The sequence below is a fragment of the Peromyscus leucopus genome, chromosome X (genome assembly GCF_004664715.2).
Source record: "Peromyscus leucopus breed LL Stock chromosome X, UCI_PerLeu_2.1, whole genome shotgun sequence".
In the NCBI taxonomy this organism is placed as follows: domain Eukaryota; kingdom Metazoa; phylum Chordata; class Mammalia; order Rodentia; family Cricetidae; genus Peromyscus; species Peromyscus leucopus.
This window is the reverse complement of record NC_051083.1, coordinates 122319363-122334417: the sequence shown is the minus strand read 5'-3', so window position 1 is coordinate 122334417 and position 15055 is coordinate 122319363. Positions and strand designations below refer to the sequence as shown.

General features: G+C 41.0%; 1 protein-coding gene across 1 annotated transcript in view; it reads right to left on the bottom strand.

The window, feature by feature from the left end:
- Positions 1-1871: 1871 nt before the first annotated feature.
- F9 (coagulation factor IX) overlaps positions 1872-15055 on the bottom strand; it is a 30699-nt gene continuing 17515 nt past the window's right edge. Inside the window, exons 6-8 of the mRNA XM_028854232.2 lie at positions 14146-14378; positions 4475-4589; positions 1872-4129 (exon numbers count right to left, since the gene is read on the bottom strand). Of these exons, the coding sequence (XP_028710065.1) occupies positions 3582-4129; positions 4475-4589; positions 14146-14378 (896 nt within the window). The 3' untranslated portion in view covers positions 1872-3581. The remainder of the gene's footprint in view (positions 4130-4474; positions 4590-14145; positions 14379-15055) is intronic.

Sequence of the window (15055 nt, the reverse complement as noted above, 5' to 3'; positions counted from 1 at the left end):
AGTCTCCCAGTGAAGCACGTGTCTTCTTCCCCAGCATGACTGCAAAGAATAAAGTGCTGTGGTGCTGGGTTGTTGTGTGCCACATGACGCCGAGCAGCACACTCTACAAGTCAAATGTCACATCTGGAAGGCAAAGTGCTCACAGTTGGGATAAAAGCCAGCCACTAGTACTGAGGGTTCATAGTCATGTGTTTACTGAGTACCTGCTATGAGCCAGGGACTGCAGCTCCAGTTTATCTGACTGCTGCTCTGCCTTTCAGGCTACCTACTGCTCTTGATTTTATCACTTGTTTTCCCACTCAGAATATCATTAGTAAGAATGCCAGGCAGCTTTTCTCCCAGACTTTCTGAATAGATTTCCATCAATGCAGATAGCCCTGGCTGCCGTACAAATACAGAAAGTAGCAGGAGTGTGCTCTAGCTGAAAGTGCTGTGTTTCACAATGCAAGATGTTAGATCTGAACTCTCTTCTAGGCTCTGCCACTGTGTTACTTGGGCCTGGCCTTCTCTTGACCTCAGGATCCTCACCTGTACAAGTGCAGAGGATTGGATGATATTTAATGGACCTTGCATTTTTGACACTTTTAGGATGAAAATATGTAGAATTTATAAGGAATCAGTTTGTAAATGGTTGTGTTTAGAAGAGTACCCTTTCTTTTTCCTTTGGCTAAGAAAATCAGACTATATTTGGTTCTTGACACCATAAAGTAACTATTATTTCAAAGAACTAAAGGCAATCAGATTTAAACAGCAAGGTAAAATGTGTGCATGATATTAACACACTTTTCTTCACTCAGCAAGAGTTCTATTTTAATCTGTCACTTCCAATATTATACTAGCATGTTTCAGCCCATTTAAGCTAAGTAGCTACAACAATTTGGAATGCATTAATGATTCTTACCTAGTGACTGCAAGTGCCCTAGGCAGAATCCAGTGAGGCCTTGCCTCTGAGACTGATAGCCGGTAGGTGCACTCAAAGGCCCACATGTTTAGTATTGGCAACGTGTTGCAGATGGCTCAGAATGGAGTCAGTCATTTTTGAACTTATGGGAGAAAGGGTAATTATGGCTCAGAGGTTCAGAAGCTTAGAAGCTTCTCCCTGTGCCACACAGAGGGCCAATGGCTTGAGGTGTGAGGCTGGTTCACCATTGCTGCTTTTGTAAGGGGTGGTTTCCATGACAACATGATCAGTGACTCTTTTCCCAACTGAGCACTGGGGTCATAGAGCCTTAGTTATTCAAATTTGCAGTAACATGCTTCATGCATGAGGTAGCATTCTCCTCAAATGTAAAACTGACACTTAGAGTGGCTCATCTCTCTTCTTCTCCTTTAGCCAATGATAACTGAACTGATTAATCTAAGTATGGTCCCCTTTCCCGATGCTCAATGCATGACTAATTGCTCTTCTGGAATAAACATGAACTCCAATTCACCTAACATTTAAAAAAATCATTTATCTTTATTCACGTGTATGTGCATGTGCCTGCTTGTCTGTAGAGCATCACACGTGTGCAGTGCCCATGGAGGCCAGAAAGGGCCATCAAATCTCCTGGAGCTGGAGTTACTAATTAATGGTTTTGAGTCTCTTGATGTGAAGCTGGTAATTGAACCTGGGTTACCTACAAGAAGGAAGTGCTACAGCAAATGCTCCTAACCACTGAGCCATCTCTGTAGCTCCAGCTAGTGTTTATTGAGCAACTACTGTATCCTAGTGTAGTATGTACACTGACGGTTATTTACATACTTAATTTTTTTTTCAAATGCAAACACTCTTATTTCAAAATTTAATCAGCATTATTGGTAATGTTATGCAGGGAACTCTACTTGAATATTTGTTGAATGAAGCAATGAAGAACAAAGAAACACTTGGAGAAATTTGGAAAGATGTTTATTGATACTTTTTACAAGACAAAAAAGAGTAAGTAGTGGAACTTTAGTAAAATCAGCAGTAGTGAAGTAGGGTTTGTTTGATGGGGGCAGGTGACAGTGCCAAGGGGTTCAAATCCTGCTTTTGTCATTTGTCCCCTTTATGCATCATTGAGTACTCAATATCAGACAAGTTTATACAGAGATCCATGATATGAATTAAAATACAAGTTCATTAATTCCCAGATGAAAAAACGTGTTGGACGGTCAGTTACCCTCTAGAAAACTTAATATAGCAAGATTAATTATAATAACAAAGCTCATTGGAGAGCTGAAAACCAGAAATGGGCAATTCAGTTGGCCATTTGCAATGACTCTGGCCTTGAGCGCACTTATGTTGGTTGTCTTGTTTAGGCAAGTTGTCTTGTTGATTGGCTCTGGAGAAGGCTGAACACACGCTGTTAAAACATTCCTTGAGAACTCAGCTAGTTCTAGGTTAAAACTGACTAAAGCATTGTTTTAGATCAATTTTGTATGTTTTATCAACTCCCTTGTTCAGTAATTTCATGTTAATAGCTTGAAATCTACCAAGATTATACCATAGAGATGAGTAGTTGCTACACATAAGGTTCTGAGTTGTTTTTAAGAGCCCTTGCTTAAATGTTTACCAATATGCTACTATACACAGTGAACTTACATGCCTAAATTAATCATTTACTTTTTTTCTTTTTCTTTCTTATTCTTTTTCTTCAAGACAGGGCTTCTCTATGTAGCCCTGGATGTCCTAGAACTTACTCTATAGACTAGGCTGGTCTCGAACTCAGAGATTCACCTGCCTCTGCCTCCTAAGTGCTGGCATTAAAGGCATTCACTACTCTGTCTGGCTCATCATTAACTTTCTATTACCATGATTTCTTTCAGACAGGAGGCGATGCATTTTGATCAATGTCAGGCCTCCATGATCACCGATTACACATTCTTAGGGAACTATCCTGGGTGGTGCATTGAAGGGGGAATTCCCCTTATGATTGTAGGTAGTACACCTTATCCCATGCTATTCAAAGTAAGTTTGAGACCAAACTGAAAGCGAATATGGGTTTTCTGGGTGTGTATATATATATGTATGGCATTTAAAAAGAGTCCTCTTCCTCCTCCATGGCTAGGGAGAGTGGGAGTGAGGCAGGGAACACTGATTTAGGGATTGAGAGTATGAAAAGATACAGGATTCAGGAAAAAAACAGGAGAGGAAGTAATGGTTTTGATGAGTTTTAACCTATCAGCGGCTCCTGTGTGCCTCTGGCCTTAAATGGGCTAAAGATTCTGGTAGAAACCCAATAAACTTGAGAGAGGCAAGGAAGATCTACGACATGGGTTGCAGCTAAGAAGGGAGAACCAGGTAAGTCACTGCAGTCGAGGACCATCCTTCCTGATGGGCACCATGGAAAACTTTCTTTTCTAATTTTGCCAAGGGCTGCACTTATGGAAACAGTAAAATCTCTTACCAAACTCATTCTCTAGCGATTATATCTGCTAACCTACTTGATCTAGTACAATATAGATCTTAGATGGGATCCTCATCTGCACAGAGAAAAATCAGTATTTATAGAACTTATATATTCAAATTTAACAAGAGATGGAAAATGACTAGTTAGTAAAGGGCTTGGTCCATTTTCAATCCTAGTGAATAGTCTTCAAAAATAGGATTTTTTTTTTCATTAAGTTAGCTTTGTTTTTTCCTTAATCCAGTTGACGTACCGGGAAACCTTAGTATATATTCCATATTTGCCTTTTATTGCACACTCTTCACCCCAGCTAATAATGCCAGTTAAGAAACTGGTCCCTTCCACCTCAGTAACATGGGGTCCCCCACTATCTCCTTCACAAGAATCTTTGCCTCCCTCACGGTAACCAGCACAGAACATGTTGTTATAGATGCTGAATGTTGTGGACCGAAGGCACGTGGCTCGGTCAACCAATGGAACTCTAAGGTATTGAAGAATTGAAGCCTGTCTACCTTTGTTGAAGACTTTCCCCCAGCCACTTACATAGCCAGACCCAAACTTGAGGAAGATGTTTGTATATTCCCTATTGGCAACACAGATAGGGGTTACGTAGCTGTTTAGTATTAAAGGTTTATCCAGCTCTAGCAAGGCAATGTCATGGCTGTACTTATTAATGCTTGCGTTGTAGTGGTGATGAGGAATAGTTCGAATCACATTTCGCCTTTGCTCGGTGTCTTCCTTTTCATCAATGTTATATTCACCTGTTGAAAACAAATCTTGTAATTTATTGTCTTTTGCATAAACACATTTCCCATGGGTCTACAGTCTGCTTGGGTTCACTGATCACTAACAACCAACTCTCAATGATCTAATATAGTGGGTAGGGAAATTAATGCATCAAAAAATAATTGTACCATGCTGAGAGTGCTTTATGGGTTCACAAAAAGAATTCTGGGCCTTGGAAGCTGGAATAAGTTAGAATTTGAAATTATGGCCCCTCTATCATTAGCCCAATTTATTCAGTAACAATCTTATTGGACCTTTGTACAATACATATGTCCATCATGCACTGATGTTGCCAATTATTATCTATTTTGTTTACTTACCTGCCACAACCTCAATTTTATCACCAGGTTTGAGACAGTGGGCAGCAGTTACAACCCATTTTTCATTAATGATGGCACCGCCACAGAATGCCTCAATTTCACCATTTAAAATGACCTGTGGAAATGAAATTAAGAATCTCACTGCATACGATATTTGATCCAGAGAGAAATGAATACATATGCTGTTTGTGGGAGTAGGTAAAAGTTGGCTTCTAGGTGCTGGCAGAAATGGAGGATTTCTGGAAAGTGTCAGCTCTGCAGATGAATTAGTGTTTCTGGAGTACAAACCAAAGTGCTGTTTCTATAATGATCTTGAAGCGAATGCAGAATGAGAGATAGAATGGTAGGGATAGTGCTCCAGGTGAGGCAAATCTGAGGGGTGGGTTTTTTGTGTGTGATGTGGGGTCCTTGAGTTCCTTTTCCCATGTTATCTAGAGTCTGCTGGCATAAGTTTTTCAAGGAGATACAGTGAATATGGCATGAAATACTAACTCTCCAGGATGAATAATTAAATTACTATTGAGTCTCTTGCCTTGTATGAGGACATCTCTTTTCTATAGGTCACTTGAAAGAGAAAAATGACTAGTTTTCTCAGGAGTTGTTTCAACCCTCCCAAATGAGAATATTATGAAATGAGGCCTAAGGACTCCACAGGGTCTGTGTTTACTAGTCACCTATGTGCTGATCACCAGCAGGACTCGCACATTCCTTCCATCTCCCCTAACCATAGCCAGCTTGCTCTGGCTAGAAATGTAGGCTGTCCTTGTTCTAAACTGTCCGCTTTGCTGCATTAAACACGGACATTAGCAGATAAGAGGCTAATCCATTCTCTCTTGTCCATAGTCACATCATAATCAAAGAGGACCATCAATGTTTTTTACCCAATCAACATCTAAATCAACTTAGAGAATTTCAGTTCCAGTGTAAACAAAGGCCTTCTTGATCCACATTTTCAAGGATAAAACTGAGAAGCGTGGACACTAGAGGGCGCACTCAGCATTCAGTAAACTTTGCAGGAGCCAACTAGCCTTTGTAAACTGATGCCCTTTGCCTAAGCCATAAGTAGCCCTTCAGCTAAACCTGTTCCTAAATGTGACAAAGAGGGATGTTGGTCCCTTTGCATGTGGGGTAGAGATGGTCCTTTTGAAGGACTTGTTCTGGGCCTGAATTCAACTTACTGACCACCTGCTGAGACCTGGACACTGAAGCACTAGCTTTTTATCTAAGGTCCTGATGGGCTCATCCAATTATTACAGCCCGTTCACCCTCTTTCCCACTCTCAGGCTCTCTGGCTCTTTTTAGCTATTGCTTTATATTTTGAAAAATTGCAAAAATACAGAAAAACATAATAATGATATAATAAACACCAGCATTTCTACCACCCAGCTTTAACAATCTTCCTAATTTTATACATTTATTGAGTTCATTTATTTGGGGCTAATGACTGTATTGTTTATACATGTTTGTAACTCAAGACACAATACATTATGGAATATTACTCTATCCATTCTCAATGAACAAACTAAGGTTTAAAGTTACATAACCACTCATGCTACTGAGATGGCACAGTAGCTAAAAGTACTTGCCACCAAGCCTAGTGACCTTCATTCAATCCCTGGGACCCACATGATAGAAAGAAAGAACTGATTCCTGCAAGTTGTCCTTTGATCTCCACATGTGACCTGTGGCATATGTGTCTCACCCCACCTCAGTCTGCTAGGCCCCAGGGTTTGTGTTTCAGAGCATTCAGAATCTCTTAGAGGTGGTCTGAGAACCAAATGTGGTAGAAAAATCTCGGTTTCTGATAAAAACAGATTTGGGGGCTCATAGAGATTTAATGAGAATATTTTGTGGGTAGGACTGGAGAAAGTAGAATATTCTTACAGTTCTTACAGTTACCTTTGAAAACTGTTACATAGCTAGTGAATCTGGATTCTCATGGCTTGGTAATCCTTGTGGTTTAAAAATGTGGCACATATATGCAATGGAGTACTACTCAGCAGAGAAAAACAATGACATCCTGAGCATTGCAGGCAAATGAATGGAACTAGAAAATATCATCCTGAGTGAGGTAACTCAGAAGGACAAACATGGCATGTACTCACTCATCAGTGATTCTAGGTGTAAAGCAAAGGGTAACCAGACTGCAATCCACAGCTCCAGGGAGGCTACCTAGTAAGGAGGACCCTAGGAAGGACACATGGATTGCCCCGTGATGGAGAAATGGATGAAATCTACATGAGCAAACTGGGGGTGGGGGGTAATGGAGGGCAAGGGATGGGAGATGAGAGCTTAGGGGAGCGGGAGGTTCGAACTGGAACAGGAACAGACTGGGAGAACAAGGAAAGAGATACCATGATAAATGAAGACATCATGGGAATAGAGAGAAGCAGAGTGATAGGGAAGTTCCCAGGAATCCACAAAGATGACCCCACTTTAGACTACTGGCAATAGTCGAGAGGGTGCCTGAACTGGCCTACTTTGGTGATCAGATGACTGAATACCCTAACTGCCATCATAGAGTCCTCATCCAGTGACTGATGGAAGCAGATGGCAGAGATCCATTACCTGGTGTCAGGCTGAACTCCAGGAGTTCAATCGATGAAAGAGAGGAGGGATTCAATGAGGAAGGGACATTGAGATCATTATGGGAAAAAATACACTAACAACCAGCCAAACTAGTGGAAACACATGAACTATGGACCAATAGCTAAGGAGCCCCCATGGTTCTGGACTAGGTCCTCTGGATAAGCAACACAGTTGTTTAGCTTGAACTGTTAAGGGGGGCTCCAGGCAGGCAATGCGATTGGGACCCATCCCTGGTGCATGAGCTGGCTTTTTGGAGCCCAGTGCCTATGGTGGGACACTTTGCACAGCCTTGATGCAGGGAGGAGGGGCTTGGTCCTGCCTCAACTGAATGTACCAGGCTCTACTGACTCCCCATGGGGGACCTTGCCTTGAAGGGGATGGAATCGGGGGCGGGGGTGGGTTGGGGGAGAAACCTAGGGGGCAGGAGGAGGGAGGACGGGGGAATCTGTGGTTGGTATGTAAAATGAACAGAAATCTCATAAAAATAATAATAGTAATAATAATAATAATAATAATAATAATAATAATAATAATAATAAGAAAGAACATGCTAAGAAATTAAAAGTACTTTTATGCTTAAAAAAATGTTCACTCAGGCTGGGAATATACTTTGGAAGGGCCAATGGGAAACACAAATCTGAGTCCCCTTGTTCTAAAGCCAGTATAAAATTGCTGTTGAAGACACTGAAATAAAAAGCATTCCTTTTTCTTCTAGGGTAGCTTTTATAACCCATAATTTAAAACTTATTTAGTGCTATACTCCTTCCGGCATGGGGATATTTGCTGGTTGACTGCAAGCCTTCACAGGTGCCCAGGGCCTGTAGTCTGCAGTTTAGCACTCATAGTCTTGATATCCCACTGTCTGCTAGTTCCAGATGATCCCCACACTCCTCACACCATTCCTAACAGGGGAGGGTATGTTAGTCTTCCCTTGATAGACTACCACAGCCATCAAGGGAGGAAGGTGATTCCCAAACAAATGCACTTCCATGTCAGAATGTGTACGGGATCTGGAAGCCCCTTTTCATTCTCTGAGTGTGCTGGCAAAAGCATATTCTGGGTCCAGAGATGCTATGTGATTATGCACCTTTCCCCAAATGGTAGAGAGTATGTGCACTTGACATACTCTGCCTGTGCCAGCTTTGCCAGGAAGAGTGTAGCAATGGCATTTGGGTTGAATGATGAGAAGTTTGCCTGAGTACCATTGGTTGGGGGATGGTAGTGGTCACTGGGCAAGTGTGGGGAGAGGTAGGTTCTATGAGGCACTATGGGTAGGAGGTGAAAGATGTGACTACAATAATCCAAGGGTCCAGGTCCTCAGCACTTGTTCTATTGTCTCATTAGACTTCAGTTATGGAACACAAATACAGAATACTTAAGCCTTTGATATGAGACCCTTCTCAGGCTAGGGCACTGTACAAGTGTACTGTTCAAAAGATGAGGTGGCTGATCCCGATCTCAAATGATTTTACCATCACAAAAAATTGGGTAACATGGTTTTATGCTGGTCCTGAATATTACAATCCAACACATCTTTCTCTGGAAGTAGAATTAACATGCCACAATGGAATGCTGTTTCTCTTGTAGGTACTATTATAGAATTAGTGAACACCTCTCAGCTTAGAGAGGTCAACCTGAAAGATATCCATAGCCCCTGGGCACATACACTATAATATATTTTATATGACTCTGCCAAAGGATTGATGCCTGGAGATTCTACTGCTTTCCAGTGGATGACTGAGAAATATGGTTGTGTCCTTTTAAGTCTGAAGAGCATTCTTTGCCAATCCCTAATTGGTATTAGAAATTTTAGCAAACACCTTTGCTAAGAAAAAAAGGACTAAGATGTATTTACAATTAAAATATTACAAATGCATGGTTTGGAATGTTTGCTTGACCATCTCAGGATCATAGCTATCTAAATATTAGCTACTTGGAAGATGAGCTGTCTGCTTGGCCAAGGACAAGTTCTTGTAAGACTTCAGAGAATGAAGGGGAAAAATAGGAAAGCATATGTTCTGAGCAAGGCATCTGAATTCTGATCTGCCAATTATTTTCATGGTCACAGTCTACTAGGAACTTTCTTCTAACAGTCCCCATCTCCAACATACCTAAACACAATGACAAAATACATTCAATCTGTATTTCTCTTCTTCATGGCAATGGCAGCCCATGAAAATAGCTGTTGTCTCATTGTTCTCTTTAACCTTTAACTCCAGCCTAGCCTTTCCCCGTGAGTTCACGAAAGCTCTTATTCTCACTTGCCATCTATTCTAGCTTTTTAATAACACCGTTTATTCCATATTTTCTATTATACTAAGCAAGGTACGTGATGTACCACAGATGTTGCTCACCAAATTCATGGCAGTAGGTTATTTTGTTGAGCACATAAGGAATACTCACTTTGGTTTAATTACAACCATTAAATACAATGGCCATTGATATGTACTTCATTAAACAATACTGCAGGTTAATAGTCCAAATGGTCTGTCCAAACTAGCTTTATAGATGTAGGTGAGATTGCATGTGTTATTTTCTTTTTTTTCTTCTAATTGTAATTTCATCATCTGAGCTAGGAATAATAATACAAAGTTGTCTTTTTTTTTAAAGTAAGACGTCTTTTTTCTTCCTTCCTTCCTTCCTCCCTCCCTCCCTCCCTCCCTCCCTCCCTCCCTTCCTTCCTTCCTTCCTTCCTTCCTTCCTTTTGGCTTTTTTTTGAGACAGGGTTTCTTTGATAGACTGGCTGTCCTAGATCTAGCTCTGTAGATCAGGCTGGCCTCAAACTCAGAGAGATCTGCCTGCCTCTGCCTCCTGAGTGCTGGGATTAAAGGAGTGAGCCACCACTGCCCGACTCTTGTTTTGTTTTTGAGATAGGGTCTCACTATGTAGCCCTGGCTGTCCTGAAACTTACTGTGATGAACATGCTGGCCTTGAAATCAAAGATCCACCTGTCTGTTCCACCCAGGTGCTGGGATTAAAGATGTGCACTATCACACATAGATAAGTAAAACATTTCTGTAGAATTATGGTCGGCACGTAAAAGAAAACATCTCTGGCTCATTAATATTTTAAGTTTGCTGTCTGTCATGGGGTTATAACCTAGTTGAAGGAGTAGATCTGTGCAAACAGCAGCATAAGCAAAGAGCTCAGGTTGCTTCAATGACAGCTTGGTGACCAAGCTGGGGAAAGCCAAGAATGGGGGAAGTAAAGATGTTTAAGGAGGATATTTATGCCAAAAGTACAAAAATAAGATAAAAATACATCTTTGAAAAAGATCAGGTATTTCTTATATAGGGTTACACAGACCTTAGCAGAAAGCAGAAAAGGTGTGCACATGCACAGAGATATTGAACTAGCCATGATTGTGGGAGAGAAATGAAATGAAAGCTCTAGACAGGCACTGTGTGGTTTCCTCAAACCTCTACTTTGGAGTTGTTGATGAAAGTGATCTAGTAATATAGGCGTTACAGTTTACCTTTCCCTCCCTCTCATTCCAAAGCTTTTATTCTTTCCTATATAGCTGTTTCAGTTTCTTAGTTGGCTAGATACAGTTTCTAAGAAAAGTGTGTTTCTGTTAACGTGTGGTATACTTAACTCTCTGGCTTCCCCTCTCATCCCCTGAAGTGCTCCTTAGAGTCCCTGATTCTTTTCCAAGGAGCTCTCATCCCACTGCAGGAGAACCTGAAGGAAAGACTTCTTGCCTGGTTTGCATCTTTGGTCTAGGTGGAGGGGAGGGGAGGGGAGAGGAGGAATTTTAGCCTGAATTGGGTAGCTATGCTGCTCAGGACCCCTAGAGTTCCAAGGAAGTAATCCTGTCAACTTGTCCTGACAGGCCACTTAGGCCCTGGCCACTAGGCAGGCAAATGAAGTGGAAACCATGAAATAAGGTGAGAGATGTGAGATGAGAAATGACAGTGGCCAGGTTCCCTGAAATCCCCTAGCCTGTGCCCATGGATTTCTCACCGTGGATGAACACTCTGTGACCCTCAAGCTAGAACCACTGCTCCTGGGATCAGAAGAGCTCTGCCAGTTGACAATTCCAAAATGTTTGCTCAAACAAGTCTCATGTTAAACAGGTCCAGCCTAGCAACTAAGCCAGGTGCTCAGAAAGGGCTTCTTAACTGAGGCCAGACCACTTTAAGTCTACAAAGAAACAGGTGTCTCCAGTTGGAAAGATGTGGACAGCTCACCTAAACGTCTAAACTAAACCCGCCCCCCTCTCTCTCTGTATATGTGTGTACTACTGAGACTTGAACCCAGGGCTATACTCATGTTAAGCAAGCACTCTACTACTGAGATATCACCAGCTCCACCTAAACCTTTTAACAGATGAAACATGTCTAGTTTATTCAAACTATTGGTGATTCCCGATGAAAGTCAATTCTTTGTTCCTTGTGGGATTTCTTCACTTGAGTGCTCACTTTGTTCTTCTCTCCCACTGACTTGCCTAACAAAAGAACCAATTCTGATTGGAAAGGCTTTTAGGAAACACCAGCAATTTGAGACACTTTTCTAGGTGACAGTTGCAAGTGATGTCTCATGTTTCAGAACCACTGTATTCTTCCTCACAGAGCTGCACCCACCAACTACTAGTCTCTTCTCCTTGAAAAGAAAATCCAGGGTCTGCTATGCATAGGTACCTGCTAAGCACCTGCTCTAAAGGGAGTGGGTGGAAACTCCAGACTGTGTGACTAAACTGAGACTATATTCCTCCACCCCATATTTTTGCCATTTCATTTACTAAGGGTGGCAATACTAAGACCTCAATGTAAACATCTTGGAATTAAACACATTCTGCCTTATTTAAAGAGGAAATGATAGTCATTGTTAATAAGTCCCTGGATAAAACTGCTTTATGCTCCTCTGGCACGTTGAGGGTCACTGTCACAAAATAAGATTTTTTTGTTAGGGCCACTGTGGTGGTTGAAATAGAACATGTCCCCCCATAGGCTCATGTATGTGAACACTCAGTTCCCAGCTAGTGGTGCTGTCTGGGGAGCAGGGGCTGCCTGCCCATCACTAGGGTGGGTTTTGACAGTTTGTATTCTCACCCTACTTCCATTTTTCTGCTTCATGTTTGTGGTTGGAGATCTGATCTCCAGCTGCCATGCCTCCCCTCCATGATGGATTCTTATCCCTTTGCAATCATAAGCTCAAGTAAGCTCCCCCTTCCTTAAGTTGCCTTTGGTCATGGTGCATTATCACAGCAACAGAAAAGTAACTAATGCAACCACCTTGCACATGGACATTGGAAATATAAGGAATGAGAATACACAAGAACACACACACAAAAAAAAAAAACAAAAAACAAAAAAACAAAATTAGAATTAGCTACACTGATGTTAAATAGAATGAAAACATTACGGTGTCCGAACCCAAGAGAGATTGTTCAAAGGTCACTAGAGAGGGTTAGTTTGACCAAGGATAATGACAAGCAATAAAGATGTGAGAGAGCAAAGGAAAGGATGATGGGGGCATAAGGGATGTAGCTCTGGGAAGGTGCCTTTAAGGAGGGATAGAGGGTATATAAATGTATATACAGAGACATTTTATTGTCTACATATTCAGTGTCTGTAGGATTTTCTTCTGTCCCCAAGTATATGTTTAATATCTTTCACCTGCTATCCTAGAAAATGGCAGAGTAGCAGACATTTTGAAGACTCCTGAATAGACACACAGCTAGGATTCCTAGCTTATTTCAGAAATTTCTAGTGTTTTTAAATCTGAAATTTAGATGAATACATCTAATTGACCTTGGTTCCTTAAATTGTAACTAATTTGATGATTGCAGTGTTATCCAAACTATCAGTCTCTGATGTTGTAAAAGTCTGTACTTCACTAGAGAAAATATTTTGGTGTGAAGAATCATTGAAATCGCTACTAAATTATGACTGTGGCCTAAGGAGTTTTAAAATAGACTAAACCATGATATATACACTAACAGAAATACATGTAATGATAGAAATATTCTCTTTATACTTACCCTTTCCAGTATAATAGTCACCAACCATATGTGACCATTATTCCTTGGAAGTGTGGCAGAAGTCACAGGGGAACCAATTCTTTTAACCAGTTAATTTAAGTAATCATATGTGCTGATTATCTTATGGGCCAGCCCAATTTTATGTAAGGAACAGACTAGCTCCTTGTATTGACGTGGGAGGAGGTGGCTTGTCTCCCTCACAAATGGAATCACTGAGGCTTTGGTTGAATGGATAATTAAGTCCTGCACTTTGCTACTAATCTAACTCTTGGTTATATAACAAAAATACACAAAGTTAATACTTTACATGCAGTTTGTGTGCAGAACACACTTGGAAGACTGTAGATCGAGTCCTTTGTTTGGTTTCTGTGTGCTTCTTTTAGTACAGTGGTTTTTCAAACTACGGTATGTGTCAGAATGACCTGAAGGGCTTCTTTGAACCCTGCTTGCTGGGCCTCTCTCTCTAGTGGTTCGAATCCAGTGGAAATGGGATGGAGTGTGAGATTGCATTGCATGCCTAACAAATTCTTGGTGATCTGGGCATACTGCCAGACTTGGAGAAATGTGGCAGTAGATCAAGCCTCATATGTTTATTCTCGGAAACTAGTTTTTGCCTTAATCCTTTCCATGTGAGTCCTTTTCTTTATTCCCATCACTTTGTCTGGGCCTAGAGACTTTCTTACTCACTAGTTTGCCCAGGGACTGAAGGTGTTCTGTGAGCCCCAATGTGTATGTCTGTGTGTGTGTATGAGAAAAAGAGACAGAGAGAGCGAGAGCGCGAGAGCGCGAGCGCGAGCGAGAGCGCGATCGAGAGCGCACTCATTTACGGACATCCCTATTGCTGACCAGTTGTTCGGAATCCTACTGTGCTGTTTGTTTAGTACCAAATTCTTTTTTGACCTAGTCTGGTAGCTGTCCCTGGACATGTCTTTCACCAGATGCTTACCTATGGGGTTTTTATTTTGCTGAGTGATGAAATCTACCTAAGTACTTCTCACGATTCCCCATAGGTCTTTCTAATGTCCTAGCACTGCTCCTTATCTGGCCTGTCTTTTGCCATCTGTGCTCCAGCTTTAAAAACACTATCAATATAGAATACCTGCCAAGGGATTTGACCTGGTTTGGCATTTTCTCCACCAACAACTCGAGTGAAGTCATTCAGTGATTCACTGTTTTCGGTGACGTTATCCAGAATGGTGCCGTCAGTGATGTCATCCAGAATGAATTCAGCTTCAGTAGAATTTTCATAGCCCATGTCAGAAAAAATAGTCTCTGCACGGGTGAGCTTCTTAGAACTGTATGAAACAGAAACTCTTCCACATGGAAATGGAACTACAGAAATAGAAAAAAAAAGGAGAATATTCTGATATTTCACAGTAGCAAATGGAACTGCATTACAAAAACTGAGAATGAAGCTCATTCATTGCTGTCACTTTGGAGAAGTAGGCCCATCTACATTAAAAAAAATGAATATAATTTTAAACTAAAAGGCTGTGTTATTTTCATGCAAAGTTTTTAACACTTCCATGGGGGAGACCATTTAGCTTTGGAATCCACCATCTTTATGGAAATTAAATAGGTGTTCTGAAATCAAATTTACTAAGACTTTAAAAAATCTAATGATATTCTATCTAGCTTCTCAATTAACATCTTACTTCCAAGATCCCTTCCCATGACTGGAAATCTGGAAGGGGTGCTATGTAACTTTCCTTTTAGGATAAGATACAAGGGGCTTCCATTACATGTTATTAACAGAGTCTCTTTTGTAGACTATTAATGCACTGGAGATTCTAATGTGGAATTTTGAAGAGAGCTCATTGTGATTCAATTGTATTTGTCAAAATTTACCAAATAGATATAGGTTACTAATATGATAACCAAAGCCATATTTACTAAGATCTGACCATCTTTTTCCCCTGCTTGGTTTGACTTATTTCCCAACAAATCATCTACTGATATACTGGGGGCTACCAGTATGGAAATTTGTAGCCAAACAAAGTCACCTCACA